Source organism: Ambystoma mexicanum, chromosome 12 (assembly GCF_040938575.1).
Source record: "Ambystoma mexicanum isolate Mex_15411 chromosome 12, UKY_AmexF1_1, whole genome shotgun sequence".
In the NCBI taxonomy this organism is placed as follows: domain Eukaryota; kingdom Metazoa; phylum Chordata; class Amphibia; order Caudata; family Ambystomatidae; genus Ambystoma; species Ambystoma mexicanum.
In genome coordinates, this window is record NC_090936.1 from 1,220,646,962 (window position 1) to 1,220,665,690 (window position 18,729).

The following is an 18,729-nucleotide window of genomic DNA, read 5'->3' on the forward strand; positions in this document are numbered from 1 at the left end:
GTAAAACCGAAGTACAAAATCGATATATCTCGGGGCAGTCCCAGGCGAGGTGGCAGAAATCTGCGGTTGGAGCATTGCATCTTTCACATTGTGGCGACTGTTCTGGATGATGTCTGTGTTTTTTGGCAGGGGTATAGTAGGTTTGGTGCACGAAGTTAAAATGGATTTGTTTTAGGCGTGTGTGTATGGCGACTGAGTTTGATGAAGGATGTAGGTCCAATCTTCTCCCGGTATTGTCGCGTGGATGGCGGTTTCCCATCTCAACTTCACTCGGGGATCAATCGCTACCGTATCTGTTAGAATGGACTTGTATAACAGTGACACTAGCCTCCCCTCGCCCTGCGCCTGGATTACATTATGTAGTAGGTCCCTTGACTCTGGCTGTTTGGGGAATGGTGGAAACAGGGCTTGTAGCGCAGCCTAAAGTAAAGGAACGTGTCAAGTGAAGTAGTACCTCGCCTCTCTTTGGCCATTTGTGGGGTTAAGAAGGTGTCCTCAGGGAAGAGGTCTCCAAGGGATTGAATGTTAAGTTTGTCTAGCCATACCAAAAAGACCTTTTCAGCCGTTAGGGGAATACCTGGAGTGAATTTGATTGGCAGTAGGGGCAAGAACCTTATGCTTACACCATACCTCCGGGCGATCTTCCTCCAGATTGCATAGGTGGATAGGACTGTTCAGCGTATTGTGTGGTACCGGGATTTGGCTGATAATGACAGCTCTCAACAAGTTTGGAGATGCCAGTGCCCGTTCTACCTGTACATGTGGGCGTATGAACCGCGGTTCCTGGCTGTCAAGATGGACTTTCCTTGCTTCTGGGTGCCCGCACTCTGTTGAGGGAGCTCAGGCTCGGTCAGTCCTGCTTCCTGAGAGTCTGGACGATCTTCCTGGAGCTCTTGGCTAGCTTAAAAGTAACACACAATCTGGTGTTATTCTCCCTGGTTATACGGTTTCCAGCAGCAACTCTGGAAATTCAACCAGCTCTGAGATGGATGTCCAGGTGGCTTACTTTGGAGTCGATTGGTCCCACCAACTCAAGGGAGAAGTCGTCCTTGCAGCGGCTTCTTTGTCGATGCAAACTGCAGCAAGGCTTCATCGGGCAAACCAACGGTCCAAGTGTTGCAGCAGGTGTCCTCTTCAAGTTCTTCTTCGGTTCCTTCGTCCAGTGGTCGACTTTGCCTTCCAAGTCAAAAGCTTCGCCTTTTATTCAGTTCTCTCCCATTCATTGCAGCCTAGCTGTCAGTCAACCAGCAGGGTGGCTGTCCTTGTCGGACAGTCAGTCGGCCAATCACCACAGAGTGCATTTGGGTCTCCTAGGAGACTAAGCACAGGGAGTTTCGGCACCTCCCCCACTTCCTGCCTACCCCAGACACCCTGGAGCCAGAGGCGGGCTTCACTTCTGAATCCCGGCAAAGGCAAAGCGAACAATGGGACCAAACGGGTTTGGCGTGCAGAGTAAATCTCAAGGACCTTTGCACAAAGAAATGGCAAAAAAAAAGACCACCGGGCCATTTTGACAAAAACGGCACCCTTGGGTGCTTTAATGCGGCTGCGAAAGTAGCCCGCGGTAAATGCACACCATGGTAGTTAAAACAAAACCACCAGCCATTCAGTGAGGAAAGGGCAACATAAATGTTATACAAGAAGCTAGACAAAGGGGATACTAAGTAACCCCTCCAGCACCTTATGGTAAAATAGTTTGTGCTGGGTCTAGAAAGTTGCAATTGTAAGTAAAGTCAATTTCACTTTACTGCTCTTGGAAACAGTAGTTTATCCAAGAGAAGGTATTTAAACCTCAAAATCCAGCAAAGTTGCTCGGGGTCTCTAAGGTGGAGGGAATTAGCACATTTCTGAGAATTCTCCCCAATTCTGTCTGTTTGAATCACAAAAGTAGATCCATACAAGTATGGTCTAAACTTCTTCAAAGACCATACAATGGCAAAATACCTTGTTTCAGGTTCCTTCAGTTGCCTACTGATGAAGCAGTTTGGGTGTTCCCTGCCTTCCTCATCCACCCCACTCAGAACTGCACCTATACCTGTATTGGAAGCATCTGTCTGTACAATAAAGGATTGGTTGTAGTCAGGAGCTCTTAAGACTGGAGCTTGACAAAGAGCTTGTTTAAGTCCTTCAAGTGCCTTGGTGCACTCCTCATTCCACTGGACCTTCTTGGGGAATTTGGGTGAGGAGATCACATTCAAGGGAGAAGCTATGGACCCATAGTTCTGAATGAAGTTCCTATAACCTGTGAAACCTAGAAAGGCTCTCACTTGGGTTTGAGTAGCAGGGGTGGCCCGGTCTTGTACAGCCTGTACTTTGCTAGGCAATGGCCTTATTTGACCCCCTCCTACCTCATGTCCAAGGTAGACCACTTTACACTGACCAATTTGACATTTACTTGCCTTTATGGTCAGATTAGCCGGCTCAAGAGCCCGGAATACATATCCTAAGTGATCAATATGCTCTTTCCAAGTAGAGCTGAACACTGCAATGTCATCCAAGTATCCCATGCAGACGTCCTCCATCCCATTCAGACGATTGCCCACCCTTTGGAATGTATCAGGTGCATTCTTTAGTCCAAAAGAAATCACCTTAAACTGGTAAAGGCCTCCTGGGGTTGAAAATGCAGTTTTTTCCTTGGCATGGTCTGTCAGAAATATTTGCCAATAGCCTGAGGTTAGGTCAAATGTACTGAGGTACTTGGCTGAACCAAGTTTGTCCATCAGCTCATCTGTCCTAGGTAAAGGATGGGCATCAGTCGTGGTGGCTGCATTAAGGGCTCTATAGTCCACACAGAATCTCAACTCCTTGTATCCTGCCTTTGGAACTAGCACAACTGGACTAGACCATCAACTTGTAGATGGCTCCATTACCTTAAGATCAAGCATTTTGTTGACCTCTTCCTTTATGTGGGTTCTAACATGGTAGGACATCCTGTAACCTCTGCTTTTAACAGGTAAACAGTCTACAGTGAGAATCTCATGCTGGCCCCAAGGGTTCAAGCCTGGTGAGAGTGAAAACAGAGGGGCATACTGATTTAACAGAGCTTTGCACTCCTCCTGTTTCAGTGTCAGATCAGAAGAGAGATTAACTCCTATCTTCCCATCTAAAGGCTGTCCCCTGAGGTCAGGTAGAGGTTCACTCTCCTCCTCCTCTTCTTCTTCTTCTTCTTGAGCCGAAGCCAGAAGCAAAGCTCCCAGTTCTGGTCTAGAGACATAGTTTTCCCACAACCTTGAAGGGTCCAATCCATTTGTCCTGCAAGGCTCTCTGCCTTGTAGGTACCATAACTAGAACTAGCTGGTCTTGAGTAAACTCAACCATGTTGGCCTTCTGGTCATGCCAATGCTTCACCAGAGCCTGGCCTCCTTTCAAGTTATCTGAAGCTTCTGTCATCATGTGTCATTCTCCTTCGGAGACCTAACACACATAGTCAGTGACTCTCACAGGCTTAGGGGAAGGAGCACTCTCCAACCCCTCCTTGATTAGGGCCTATGGACCTCTAACCTGATGACCATAGAGAAGCTCAAAGGGACTGAATCCAACCCCTTCCTGAGGGACTTCTCTATAAGCAAAGAGAAGGCATGGCTGTAGAAGGTCCCACTTTCTTCTAAGGGGTTCCTCTAAAGCACCCATCATGCTCTTCATAGTTCTATTAAACCTCTCTAACCCATTGGTCTGGAGATGGTAGGCTGTTGAGAACTTGTAGGTCACTCCAGTTTTTCCACATGGCCTGCATGTAGTGGGACATAAAGTTAGACACCCCTGTCAGAGAGAACCTCCTTAGGAAAACCTACTCTGGTAAATATACTAAGTAGGGTCTTAGCCACGGCCTGAGCTGTGACAGTCCTCTTAGGTGTGGCTTCAGGATACCTGGTAGCATGGTCTACCACAACCAATATAAATCGGTTGCCTGAAGATGTTGGAGGGTCTAAAAGGGACCAACAATGTCGATTCCTATCCTCTCAGAAGGGACTCCCACCACTGGGACAGGCACCAAAGGTGCCACATTCTTGGCTCCACTTTTGCCATATGTCGGACAAATGTGACAGCTCCTACAGCATGCATCTACATCAGACCCCATCTTAGGTCAGTAGAAATATAAAGAGAAATCCTTTCTTTGGTCTTCTTAAATAATAAGTGACCAGCTAAAGGAATCTCATGGGCTTACTGTAGAAACTTTGGTCTCACATGCTGGGGTACTACACATCTTCTTTAAGTCTCCTGGGGTAGACTCAATAGGTTCAATGTAGAGGAGGCCATCCTCCCAGTACAACCTGTGCTTCCCTGGCTCTTGCCCTTCCAGCTGGGAAGCTGCTTGTTGGCGAAGTCTTTCATAGGACACTATTTGACCTCTGCTGAAGTCTGCCCTACAGGGGCCACCCAAAAGAAACAAGTGTACAAAATCACAATAAAATACTTGAGTGGGGAAAAAAGGTCACACTCTCCAGGTAAAAAAAAGTCCTCAAAATCCAGCAAAGTTGCTGGGGGTCTCCAAGGTGGAGGGAATTAGCACATTTCTGAGAATTCTCCCTAACACACGCCATCACTAATAACAATTAGATGGACAAGAAAGAAGATTTGAAATCAAGCCTACCTACAGGACAACTGGATACATAGAACGAAATCTGCAAGGACTAGGATATATAACCCACTAACCCCAAGCTCAAATCTATGCATACCTAATACACCTGAAAATCCACACAACCATCTTCGCGCTCAGCAAACCGCACGCACTTCACCACACCGCAACAAGCACAAACTGCACCAACAGCACACAAGGTCTTGCATCGATCCAATATTTACACCAAAGCCCAGCACATGGTGAAAACCGAACTGAAGCCACCCACAGCACACCACTTCTCTCACTTTCCTACTCCCTCTTCACCCGACTAACCTAACCCACCTTCTTGTTTGCAGATCCGCACAGGTACCAATTCCGTTGGTGACGGTGCGCGCTATAAATACCTTTAACATATTAAACAGTAGTAGGTTAAGAGACTTTTTTTAAAAGCGTAAAAAAAATTATTTAGAAAACCCGCTCCGTGACCACACAGAGCGAAGAGCGGTATTGCTAAATCGAACTGTCGGCCCCTGCGACGCCCACGGGCTAACAGATGCGCCAGCACCCGGAAGCAAAGAATGTGTACGCTGATGTGTGTGCGCGTAGTTGCAGTAAATGCAAAATAAGTCTCACATCCTTATACTCGCCAGCAAAGTAGAGTATCGTGCAAATGGTGCTCGCCCTTTACACAAATTACTCGGCAACGCTAGTGGGCTAGTAGAATTTTCGAGCCCTAGCCATGTTGGTACTTGCATGCCCCTATTTTACCCTACCGAGGCTATGGACATAGCCTGCGGTACAAAAACTACACAAGTTGGTAGAACATGTCCACTGCCACCAGCCATAGCTAGGAGATGGTCTATGTGACTAAAACGTTAAAGGAGCAGAGAGAAGGGGGATAACTAGGTATCCCTTTTGCACTCCACTGAAGGTGGTGTGTGCCAATCTCTCAGACTATAGAGTTTTGGGAAAGATACTAAGCATTGCCCTATCCTTAAGAACTGTATGATATAGAAACGGGAATCTTAAAGGAAGACCCTAAAGGGGCCCCAGCAACACTGCCCATAAGGAACTGCGTGCTGCAGGAGTAAAAACACAGATTCCTTTAAGAGCTATGGAGCAGAAAGACTCCATACTACAAGTAGATTACAAAGAATAGAGTTCCAAAAGACAGCCCACAAGAATGAATGAGTGGAAAAAGGTTCCACTCATTCAGGATTGAAAAAAAAAAAAGGCCCAGAAGTCCAGCAAAAAGTGCTGGGGGTCTCACTAGGAGAGGGGATGAAGCATAAATATGATACATCTCCACAACAGTGGAGAGTATGCCTTTCTGAAATAATGGCTTCAATAAGCCAATCATGCAAGTACAGTTCTATATAGCTCCTGTCTTAATCTATGAGAAAAAAGGAATTGCAGAATAGTCTGCAATTACCCCCTTGCCCCTTTTCATCGGAAGAGAAGGAAATAGTCTTGTAAAATCAAAGAATCCGAATTAGCAGAGCAGGCGAGACTTCCGTTCTCATCTCAACTTCACGTGGTCAGGTTCACGAACACAATGTAGTGGTATTGAAATCTGTAAGAAGCCGCCCTGATGCTGAAAAGCGGCCTCCAAAATGCACCAACTCTGAGTGGAAAACAACCAGCAAGTTATGGGAAGCCGATCCTGGATTATGGAATTAGACATTTTACGACAATCTGCAGCATTACCAACATGCATTTTAGCACTGTCTTGCAATGACATGGCACAGCTCACAAGTCAAACCCGTTAAGGAATTTTGATGTTGAGCAGGTGTCAACATGGTGGAATTACCACACTGAGGCAGTGGGTTCCCTTAATTTCAATACAAACATTGTTTGTAAATAGCTAATTCTCCAGCATTCACAATATATTCTGGTCCTATTTATGAACCTTTAACGTGTACAAACTGGAAAGTCAAAAAGAAGAAAAGGGTGTGTCCAGGGTATTGCATTTCACACGTCCAAGCTGGAAAGTCAAAAAGAAAAGGGTGTGTTCAGGGTATTGCATTTCACACATCCAAACTGGAAAGTCAAAAAGAAGTGTGTTTTCAGGGTATTGCATTTCACACAGAACCATAGAAACCAGTCCCTAGGACATGTTTTCTAATCGAACAGAGCTTCAACAATGTACAGTTCAAAGGCAAATCGAAGAACAATGCTCTGCACGGTTCTAAGTAGCCACGAATACAATGCTAGGTGAGGTTGCCACCAACTAGTAGCCAGAGAGAGTTATTGTGCAGAGCGTGCACCAATCGTTTTACAATCAGAAATCCACTATAGAATGCAAAGTAAAGGATAAAAATGATACATCATTTTACAACATTACGCACATTTACACACAGAGCAATCCACAACCAAGGCGCAGAGTTCCTGAGACACAAATTAAGCCTACATCACACCTAACAAGGGCGCTCAGATCAACCAACACCACTGCTTGGAACCGAAACCCCTACAACAAAAGAAAATTTGGAGGATCTTCTTTCTCTCACCTCGCACCAAAAACTTTGAACAATTTACCAGAACACCTAAGTAACACAAGCAATCATCTATTCAGAAAACTCCTCAAATCCTGGCTCTTCACCTCATAGCTAGAAGAAAGTCTACAAGGGCATATACACAGCTGAAACGATGAGTGAAGAAACCGATGCCGGATCCCCTAAGCCATAGTCTATAAACAGTATCTAAGGAAGCCAATCTACGGCACACCAACTTAACTGAGAGATAGATATGATAGGACAAAACTATAGATTAAACACAGCTAGATCGGGACAGAAGAACAAGGACAATCTATCAATAGCACCCTGCCCTCCAAATTACACACAGGCAACAATAGACCACCGACGGAAATAGATAGCAAGGGAGTAGGTGACTACTAATTTACAGCACCAATACCAGAAAGGGGGAGGGGGGGTTGTGGGAGGACTAGACACACCCCGTCCCATTACACCAAGTTCAAATACAACACAGCCGGGAACGTGCCACTCTGTTAGGCAAAGTGTGTATGCAGTACCCTCTGGGAACACTACAATTAACTGACTACAGGTATAGGAAACCCAACCTTTGGTACAAATATGTTCTACACAGTTTTGGTAGCGTGTTGAGCAGCCAGGCTCATCAAGAGGGATCAATGTGAGCTGTAGTGGAGTTAGAGATTTACTGTTACAAGTATTCAAATAAACTCTCACACTCAAGGTTTCTTGAATAAACAATTTATCAGTCAGTTAGAATAAGCCTTCTTCAGAAGGGAGCAATATAATAGAAACACTCAAATACACTCTTAATATCTCTAAAGCACTAGATCCCCTTTTGGGATGGCCCACAGACACTACCTACACCCACAGGTGACTTCAATTGCTAGGGTGCTGGGGACATTAATATATCACTGTTGCATTTAGAATCATATAGCAATAAGTCAAAGGAAAAGGTTATTTAGAACATACAAGAGACCTCAAACATTCTTAAGCAGGCAAATACTTTTGGATCCCTCCAGAAAGAGTCATTCAGTACAATAGGCTAAGCCAAGGTCAATGGGCAAAAGTCTTATATAGGATGAAGCACTTCTGGTAGGTAACTGGAAAAGTCTTTGCACAATGTTTGAGAAGCCTTTGGAGAAAAGAAGAATCAAATATAGGGCCACAAGCTGATTAGACTTGTGAGTAGAAGAAGATGCAAGCAACTCTACAGCAAGAGGTAAGTTCTCTCAGACTTTGTACAGTACCTTTAAAGATGAAGAAAAGATGCAGCAGATGACGCCTGTTCCTGGGCAGCTCTGCAGGTCTCACTGTTCCTGGGCCTCAGTCGTGGGGACAAGAGGGAGGACGTCGGGGGACTCCTGCAATGCACTGGGACGGTCAAAACTCGAAAACTTCACTTTCAGTGGCTGTTCAGTGTTTCAGCTCGGTGTCTACCGCAAACAGCAACACCGCGGTTCCTGGATTTTTTAATTTATTTATTTTTTGTTACTTTATTTTTAGGGTGTACACATACAAACACACACATTTGCACCAACCGGGCGCAGACAGTTTCAACATGCCTTTTTTACTGCTCTAGTACCCCCCGCCCCCCCGACGCTCAGCTTGACTGTTTACGATTGTTCACTTGTCCCCAATGACATGGTCTGCTGCATGTAGCTCTGCTGACCGACATTTGTCAGCGCTTTTCATCTACGCATCTTGAGACTGCAAATCTGGAGTCTCAGTGCTGTTTAGCAAGTATGTTATACAAGGGCCCCAAATATCAGGGGTCATGCATGTAGTGGTAGCGTCCTCATAAATTCAGTGTCCATATCTTGACAATACAGAATGTCTTTCTTCCATGCTGCGAGGGTGGGAACTGGGCCGTGACCCCATGTTATGGCAATCCTCCTGCGCACTAAGACCAGGAGGAGGGCTGCTAGTTTCCTTGATGCGGGTTGTAGGTATTTTGTCAGCCCCAATAGGGCCACTAGCGGGAGTGGGGATAGTTCCTCTCCTAGTATGTCAGTTATTATTTGTAAAACCGAAGTACAAAATCGATATATCTCGGGGCAGTCCCAGGCGAGGTGGCAGAAATCTGCGGTTGGAGCATTGCATCTTTCACATTGTGGCGACTGTTCTGGATGATGTCTGTGTTTTTTGGCAGGGGTATAGTAGGTTTGGTGCACGAAGTTAAAATGGATTTGTTTTAGGCGTGTGTGTATGGCGACTGAGTTTGATGAAGGATGTAGGTCCAATCTTCTCCCGGTATTGTCGCGTGGATGGCGGTTTCCCATCTCAACTTCACTCGGGGATCAATCGCTACCGTATCTGTTAGAATGGACTTGTATAACAGTGACACTAGCCTCCCCTCGCCCTGCGCCTGGATTACATTATGTAGTAGGTCCCTTGACTCTGGCTGTTTGGGGAATGGTGGAAACAGGGCTTGTAGCGCAGCCTAAAGTAAAGGAACGTGTCAAGTGAAGTAGTACCTCGCCTCTCTTTGGCCATTTGTGGGGTTAAGAAGGTGTCCTCAGGGAAGAGGTCTCCAAGGGATTGAATGTTAAGTTTGTCTAGCCATACCAAAAAGACCTTTTCAGCCGTTAGGGGAATACCTGGAGTGAATTTGATTGGCAGTAGGGGTAAGAACCTTATGCTTACACCATACCTCCGGGCGATCTTCCTCCAGATTGCATAGGTGGATAGGACTGTTCAGCGTATTGTGTGGTACCGGGATTTGGCTGATAATGACAGCTCTCAACAAGTTTGGAGATGCCAGTGCCCGTTCTACCTGTACATGTGGGCGTATGAACCGCGGTTCCTGGCTGTCAAGATGGACTTTCCTTGCTTCTGGGTGCCCGCACTCTGTTGAGGGAGCTCAGGCTCGGTCAGTCCTGCTTCCTGAGAGTCTGGACGATCTTCCTGGAGCTCTTGGCTAGCTTAAAAGTAACACACAATCTGGTGTTATTCTCCCTGGTTATACGGTTTCCAGCAGCAACTCTGGAAATTCAACCAGCTCTGAGATGGATGTCCAGGTGGCTTACTTTGGAGTCGATTGGTCCCACCAACTCAAGGGAGAAGTCGTCCTTGCAGCGGCTTCTTTGTCGATGCAAACTGCAGCAAGGCTTCATCGGGCAAACCAACGGTCCAAGTGTTGCAGCAGGTGTCCTCTTCAAGTTCTTCTTCGGTTCCTTCGTCCAGTGGTCGACTTTGCCTTCCAAGTCAAAAGCTTCGCCTTTTATTCAGTTCTCTCCCATTCATTGCAGCCTAGCTGTCAGTCAACCAGCAGGGTGGCTGTCCTTGTCGGACAGTCAGTCGGCCAATCACCACAGAGTGCATTTGGGTCTCCTAGGAGACTAAGCACAGGGAGTTTCGGCACCTCCCCCACTTCCTGCCTACCCCAGACACCCTGGAGCCAGAGGCGGGCTTCACTTCTGAATCCCGGCAAAGGCAAAGCGAACAATGGGACCAAACGGGTTTGGCGTGCAGAGTAAATCTCAAGGACCTTTGCACAAAGAAATGGCAAAAAAAAGACCACCGGGCCATTTTGACAAAAACGGCACCCTTGGGTGCTTTAATGCGGCTGCGAAAGTAGCCCGCGGTAAATGCACACCATGGTAGTTAAAACAAAACCACCAGCCATTCAGTGAGGAAAGGGCAACATAAATGTTATACAAGAAGCTAGACAAAGGGGATACTAAGTAACCCCTCCAGCACCTTATGGTAAAATAGTTTGTGCTGGGTCTAGAAAGTTACAATTGTAAGTAAAGTCAATTTCACTTTACTGCTCTTGGAAACAGTAGTTTATCCAAGAGAAGGTATTTAAACCTCAAAATCCAGCAAAGTTGCTCGGGGTCTCTAAGGTGGAGGGAATTAGCACATTTCTGAGAATTCTCCCCAATTCTGTCTGTTTGAATCACAAAAGTAGATCCATACAAGTATGGTCTAAACTTCTTCAAAGACCATACAATGGCAAAATACCTTGTTTCAGGTTCCTTCAGTTGCCTACTGATGAAGCAGTTTGGGTGTTCCCTGCCTTCCTCATCCACCCCACTCAGAACTGCACCTATACCTGTATTGGAAGCATCTGTCTGTACAATAAAGGATTGGTTGTAGTCAGGAGCTCTTAAGACTGGAGCTTGACAAAGAGCTTGTTTAAGTCCTTCAAGTGCCTTGGTGCACTCCTCATTCCACTGGACCTTCTTGGGGAATTTGGGTGAGGAGATCACATTCAAGGGAGAAGCTATGGACCCATAGTTCTGAATGAAGTTCCTATAACCTGTGAAACCTAGAAAGGCTCTCACTTGGGTTTGAGTAGCAGGGGTGGCCCGGTCTTGTACAGCCTGTACTTTGCTAGGCAATGGCCTTATTTGACCCCCTCCTACCTCATGTCCAAGGTAGACCACTTTACACTGACCAATTTGACATTTACTTGCCTTTATGGTCAGATTAGCCGGCTCAAGAGCCCGGAATACATATCCTAAGTGATCAATATGCTCTTTCCAAGTAGAGCTGAACACTGCAATGTCATCCAAGTATCCCATGCAGACGTCCTCCATCCCATTCAGACGATTGCCCACCCTTTGGAATGTATCAGGTGCATTCTTTAGTCCAAAAGAAATCACCTTAAACTGGTAAAGGCCTCCTGGGGTTGAAAATGCAGTTTTTTCCTTGGCATGGTCTGTCAGAAATATTTGCCAATAGCCTGAGGTTAGGTCAAATGTACTGAGGTACTTGGCTGAACCAAGTTTGTCCATCAGCTCATCTGTCCTAGGTAAAGGATGGGCATCAGTCGTGGTGGCTGCATTAAGGGCTCTATAGTCCACACAGAATCTCAACTCCTTGTATCCTGCCTTTGGAACTAGCACAACTGGACTAGACCATCAACTTGTAGATGGCTCCATTACCTTAAGATCAAGCATTTTGTTGACCTCTTCCTTTATGTGGGTTCTAACATGGTAGGACATCCTGTAACCTCTGCTTTTAACAGGTAAACAGTCTACAGTGAGAATCTCATGCTGGCCCCAAGGGTTCAAGCCTGGTGAGAGTGAAAACAGAGGGGCATACTGATTTAACAGAGCTTTGCACTCCTCCTGTTTCAGTGTCAGATCAGAAGAGAGATTAACTCCTATCTTCCCATCTAAAGGCTGTCCCCTGAGGTCAGGTAGAGGTTCACTCTCCTCCTCCTCTTCTTCTTCTTGAGCCGAAGCCAGAAGCAAAGCTCCCAGTTCTGGTCTAGAGACATAGTTTTCCCACAACCTTGAAGGGTCCAATCCATTTGTCCTGCAAGGCTCTCTGCCTTGTAGGTACCATAACTAGAACTAGCTGGTCTTGAGTAAACTCAACCATGTTGGCCTTCTGGTCATGCCAATGCTTCACCAGAGCCTGGCCTCCTTTCAAGTTATCTGAAGCTTCTGTCATCATGTGTCATTCTCCTTCGGAGACCTAACACACATAGTCAGTGACTCTCACAGGCTTAGGGGAAGGAGCACTCTCCAACCCCTCCTTGATTAGGGCCTATGGACCTCTAACCTGATGACCATAGAGAAGCTCAAAGGGACTGAATCCAACCCCTTCCTGAGGGACTTCTCTATAAGCAAAGAGAAGGCATGGCTGTAGAAGGTCCCACTTTCTTCTAAGGGGTTCCTCTAAAGCACCCATCATGCTCTTCATAGTTCTATTAAACCTCTCTAACCCATTGGTCTGGAGATGGTAGGCTGTTGAGAACTTGTAGGTCACTCCAGTTTTTCCACATGGCCTGCATGTAGTGGGACATAAAGTTAGACACCCCTGTCAGAGAGAACCTCCTTAGGAAAACCTACTCTGGTAAATATACTAAGTAGGGTCTTAGCCACGGCCTGAGCTGTGACAGTCCTCTTAGGTGTGGCTTCAGGATACCTGGTAGCATGGTCTACCACAACCAATATAAATCGGTTGCCTGAAGATGTTGGAGGGTCTAAAAGGGACCAACAATGTCGATTCCTATCCTCTCAGAAGGGACTCCCACCACTGGGACAGGCACCAAAGGTGCCACATTCTTGGCTCCACTTTTGCCATATGTCGGACAAATGTGACAGCTCCTACAGCATGCATCTACATCAGACCCCATCTTAGGTCAGTAGAAATATAAAGAGAAATCCTTTCTTTGGTCTTCTTAAATAATAAGTGACCAGCTAAAGGAATCTCATGGGCTTACTGTAGAAACTTTGGTCTCACATGCTGGGGTACTACACATCTTCTTTAAGTCTCCTGGGGTAGACTCAATAGGTTCAATGTAGAGGAGGCCATCCTCCCAGTACAACCTGTGCTTCCCTGGCTCTTGCCCTTCCAGCTGGGAAGCTGCTTGTTGGCGAAGTCTTTCATAGGACACTATTTGACCTCTGCTGAAGTCTGCCCTACAGGGGCCACCCAAAAGAAACAAGTGTACAAAATCACAATAAAATACTTGAGTGGGGAAAAAAGGTCACTCTCCAGGTAAAAAAAAGTCCTCAAAATCCAGCAAAGTTGCTGGGGGTCTCCAAGGTGGAGGGAATTAGCACATTTCTGAGAATTCTCCCTAACACACGCCATCACTAATAACAATTAGATGGACAAGAAAGAAGATTTGAAATCAAGCCTACCTACAGGACAACTGGATACATAGAACGAAATCTGCAAGGACTAGGATATATAACCCACTAACCCCAAGCTCAAATCTATGCATACCTAATACACCTGAAAATCCACACAACCATCTTCGCGCTCAGCAAACCGCACGCACTTCACCACACCGCAACAAGCACAAACTGCACCAACAGCACACAAGGTCTTGCATCGATCCAATATTTACACCAAAGCCCAGCACATGGTGAAAACCGAACTGAAGCCACCCACAGCACACCACTTCTCTCACTTTCCTACTCCCTCTTCACCCGACTAACCTAACCCACCTTCTTGTTTGCAGATCCGCACAGGTACCAATTCCGTTGGTGACGGTGCGCGCTATAAATACCTTTAACATATTAAACAGTAGTAGGTTAAGAGACTTTTTTTAAAAGCGTAAAAAAAATTATTTAGAAAACCCGCTCCGTGACCACACAGAGCGAAGAGCGGTATTGCTAAATCGAACTGTCGGCCCCTGCGACGCCCACGGGCTAACAGATGCGCCAGCACCCGGAAGCAAAGAATGTGTACGCTGATATGTGTGTGTGTGTTTGTGCATTTTGGGGTGGGGGGCGGGAGGAGGGGTTAAGGGAAGGAGTTCAGGGGGTGTAACCCCCCCCCCCCCCGATTTGGAGTAAATCTGGGAAGAGGGTGGGGAGGATGGAGAAATGTCATTTCGATTTTTGTAGGGTGCTAGAATCAGCAAAATAAATAAAATTTAAAAATTTTAAAAAGAAAAAGGTCTTTTGGTTATGCGACCTACACAAATCGAGATAATGACACAGAACCTATTAAACGCATGGCTATGCTTAAGTCAAGCACAGATGGCACTAAATGATGTTCAGAAGAAAGCACAAATTCCGCTCCCTGGCCCCACATTTCAGAGGTCTGTGGCCGCTCAAAGGTGCAAGCATGAAATGGATCATAGAGAAGTTAAAATGGCGAAGAGTAAATCTGAATGCGCAAGCGCATCAAGAAACCTATGAAAGGATTGACAAAGACAAAGAATGGTGAGAACAAAAACTGTGTGCCAAAGATACACACTGTTTCACAGCTGTAAAGCTGTCCCGTAAAGATATCCATTCAGCCATCTTTACAGAAGCTGCTCAGTGCTAAGCAGGTAAATGGCACCCCTGCTGGTTTTATCATGTGCCTTTGACATTCTGATGGTTCTCCTGGTAGTACCGAGCGTGCAACTGCAAAGTATGTCACACAATGCCTAACTGTGCTGTTTATAAGTAATCGACAGCAGGACATTAAATCAATACCCACAAATATCAAAACATTTTAAATTACCTTAAATGCAAGCTGGAAAGACCCATAGCCTAAACCATGCCCACAAAAGTAATATTGCGATGGAACGCCCGATCCATTGCTCAATTTTACTCTTGGAGTGTTGGGTATTTTGTACTATTGCACCAACAGCAATTATGTAAACAGTATGTACCACTTCATTGGTTTTAAAAAGGTGCCTGCATTGTGCAGCTACGAGGAATGTTGTTGCTTCCTACACATGAATGTTCAGGATCGCCCCGATCCATTATTCCACCCCGAGAATGCACGGACAAAGATTCCAAGAACCTTCTCCAACTGTCTTTAATCTTTAAAACTTCATTTGTGATTTTGCATATTTTAATGACGTCCCAGCCCAAGGGATTGGAGGTACATCGGCTGAAGCAAGCAACTTGCCTTATTTTCATTTAGAATCCTGCTAACACTAGAGCTCTAACCATGAGAAGGGGGTGGAGTTCTGCACCGGTACCACTTGCATACATTTCATATATAAACGTTACCATTTGATATGACCGGATGCAGCAATGTAGTTATGTTGCATTATTATTACAGACTAGTCTAGCTGCTACTCAGCAACATCTAGCAATTTGAGAGAGAAACCAAATATTAGCATTGAAACCAAAATTCCTCGGTCCAACCTTCTCTCACTTGTGTCCAGTTGGCAGACAGGTTATATTCTTCTCGCTTCCTCTAAAAGATTGTTTTCAGACCTAACCGAAATTTGACAATTAGCTGTAACAATTACCTCTAGTGCGCTCAACTGTAGTACACACTGCCTTCTCCAAATAATGGGCAGCAGGGTTGTGAAAACACTTCAACTAACATAATATAGAAGAGGACAATCTTGAATTAATAGAGCGGAAGCAATAATTTTCCAATCCCTGCAACCTTAAAAACATCCTTCTTATGTTATGGAGCCAAAATAGGGGTCACAGGGTGTAGTTCAGCCATGTTGGACAGTTTGTTGAAGGGGTAGAATGTGGTCATGGTACAGAGTCTGGCAGAGGTGGAGTGATGTTGGGAGGCGGGTGAATGCACTTATTTGGGACCAGGGCAGCAGAAAGCCTAAATATGCCACTGCTTGGCATGTTTTAATTTTAACAGCTGTATTGTGCCATGCACACCTACATAGCGAAAGAAATTCATGTTCCCTTTGGTGTTTTACATATGTGACTAAGGTATTTTTTGCTTTCTGTACATCAGTGTCACAGCTTTCTTTGGGTAAGTGTGTAGACTAACCTCTGAAGATATGCAAGATCGCTCTGCCATTGCTACTATCCTTAGAGGGGTTTGGCTTTCCTTTTGGTTGGATTTGTTGCGTCACCATTAGGTTACATTGTTGCACATCCCTCACCAGAGAGGTGGGGAGAGGGCGGGTGGCTGTGGATTTCCCAAGGAAAGCTTGCACTGTGCTTGAAAATTTCCCCACCAACCCCCCATGTATCCATCTTAATTGAGCCTTTCCAACCAACAAGAGCCCTTGGTGTGAAAGCTTAGCCTAGTTTCAGGTTAGCCACCAAGCGCAGATGCCAGTTTAGTATTGCCAGGCCCAGATGCCAGCCCCTTTAGGTTTGGGTCTACACCATATAAGATTTAGGGAATCCAAAAAGGAAACACTTTCTACTTTTAACTTTCCTTTCAGCAATACTGCGCAGCTGTTTAGGGCTTCATCACACCCAATCACCTAGATACGCCCTTCAGTCAAAGTATGGTATTTATGGAGATACATTGGAAAATGACTAACAGCTATTATTACAGCGTTTAGACGTTTCTGAGTACAGGCATGTAGCGCTAAATGAAAAATTACTTTAGATTTATATAAGAAGCTAGAGTACGGCATACCCCGAGTCCTCGCAATGAATTAACTAATCAATGGCTTTTATGGGGTGGGATGCATTGCCTATGCTCAACCGAGGTACTGCACGGCAACTAAGTCAACAAGGAACAGAGGAAGCAAGTCTCCTGCAAGCATTTCAAACATTACCTTATACTTGTCTGGCCGCCCAGGTCCCACACTTGGAATTTCAGGTTTTTGTAGGTCACGGTTTCAACATTGAAGCCGATTGCTGAAAAGAATGCGGGAAAAATACAATAAGATAATTTATCTTGGAAATACATTTCTAGAACAAGCCCATCTCCACTGAAATTCCCCACTCTTATTTCTTGCATGCTTGGTCAACAATGTTAACCCATTTGAAAGTTACCTTTTAGGCCTGGAAAGTGGATCACACATTCCACAACCTATGACAGTCACTTTTTGAGCAGTGTTGTGTAGGCTCCAGTGGTTGTCAGCAGAAATTGTGGTAATTATAGTGGGATACAGCCTGTTATTTGCAAGTGTCCCCATTGGGAATCTCCATGTGAAACCAAGTACTGCATGTCCAGTGACCAGACATTGTGCCTAGGAGTGAGAGAGCAGATTACGTATGCAGCCATGTGTGGTCATAGCTACGCCCTGGCCTGGAGAGAGCGAGATAGAGGGCGCTGCTGCCGTCACACCTGGGGGGTTGGGGGAGGGGGTTTGGACCAGTATGAATAATGCCTGGGATTCAAGCCTCAATCTACACCTTAGAGAAGGCTTGCAACAAACCTGAAAAAAGGGCAATACAGTGTCCCTCAATGATTGGGTGGCTGCACAATGGGGAATAGTTGCAACCTTGTGATTCGACCCATAGTTCCCTCCTTTGCCCCAATGTCCATAAAATGCATAACCGAATATAATCTACAGTAATCTCCCATCCAAGACAAAAGCAGTTGCTTCTCAGTGCATTGGCATCATGAACCATTTGTCTATGATTCAAATCCTTACTGACACTAGTAATCAAACCTGCTCTTGCCAGGACAGGAGACACTATGGCAACAAGCATGAAGGCACACATTCTCCAAAGCTCACTGAAGTAGCTCAAGAGATGGAAATGGCACAGCAAAAGGAGCATTAACCAGTGGCTAAATACTTTGCAAGTATACAAAATAAAATTGCATAGGAACTGCACCAGTATGGCTCTAATGATATGAGTCACAGAACAATGGTTCTTGTGTTATTACTCTCTTGCGCAATTGTTTATGCACTACTGACAACTCTTGCTAAACTGGTTGTGCACTTAGATGTGCTCCCCATCCCTGCAATGGTGTGCGTTTTAATCAGTTGGGTAGCAAGAGCTGCAACCTGTTTCCTCTTGTTTAAGCTGTAAACTATCTAACGCCACAGGGAATTGCCAACCCTTGTGTCCACAACCACCCTGTCGCTACTGCTTGTGACCGCTGAGCACGAAGCTACTCCTGTATTGGCCTCATCTGTAGTCTGGCATTGGGTACGAGATGAAAACCACATGACAACATCAATGTCAGAAAATTAGACATCTGCTATTGAAGAAAGTCTTGCAAGTTCGGAAGTTGTCCAAATGAAGGAAAAACAGGTCTTACAATCCCTAGGACCTAAGGATACATTGCAATGCGCTGGACTGAGACCCAACCTGTTTCTAATGACTTAAGCACACTTTGTACAGAAGGGGGATAACCCTAGTACGTTTCTGTCCGATGTGTTGATCTGCTGCCCCTTTATTAGGCAGTCTAGATATTCTTTTTATTAAATTCAAGTGCTTTTGGCAAAGGTCATGCCTCTTGCACATAAAAAAAACAAAAAAACATATTACAAGTCATTTACATCATTCATCTCAAACATGTTTAAAATACAATTCCCAAATGACATGGGGAAAAGAAATAAGATGGGGGTTACAGGCTTACAATTCTTAAAATAAGTAGGAT

At 45.4% G+C, this 18,729-nt stretch overlaps 1 protein-coding gene across 1 annotated transcript in view; it reads right to left on the reverse strand.

Moving 5' to 3' along the window:
* Positions 1 to 18,729, reverse strand: part of ARL1 (ARF like GTPase 1) — a 101,593-nt gene that overhangs the window by 47,283 nt on the left and 35,581 nt on the right. Inside the window, exon 3 of the mRNA XM_069629878.1 lies at positions 16,949 to 17,030. Within this exon, the coding sequence (XP_069485979.1) occupies positions 16,949 to 17,030 (82 nt within the window). The remainder of the gene's footprint in view (positions 1 to 16,948; positions 17,031 to 18,729) is intronic.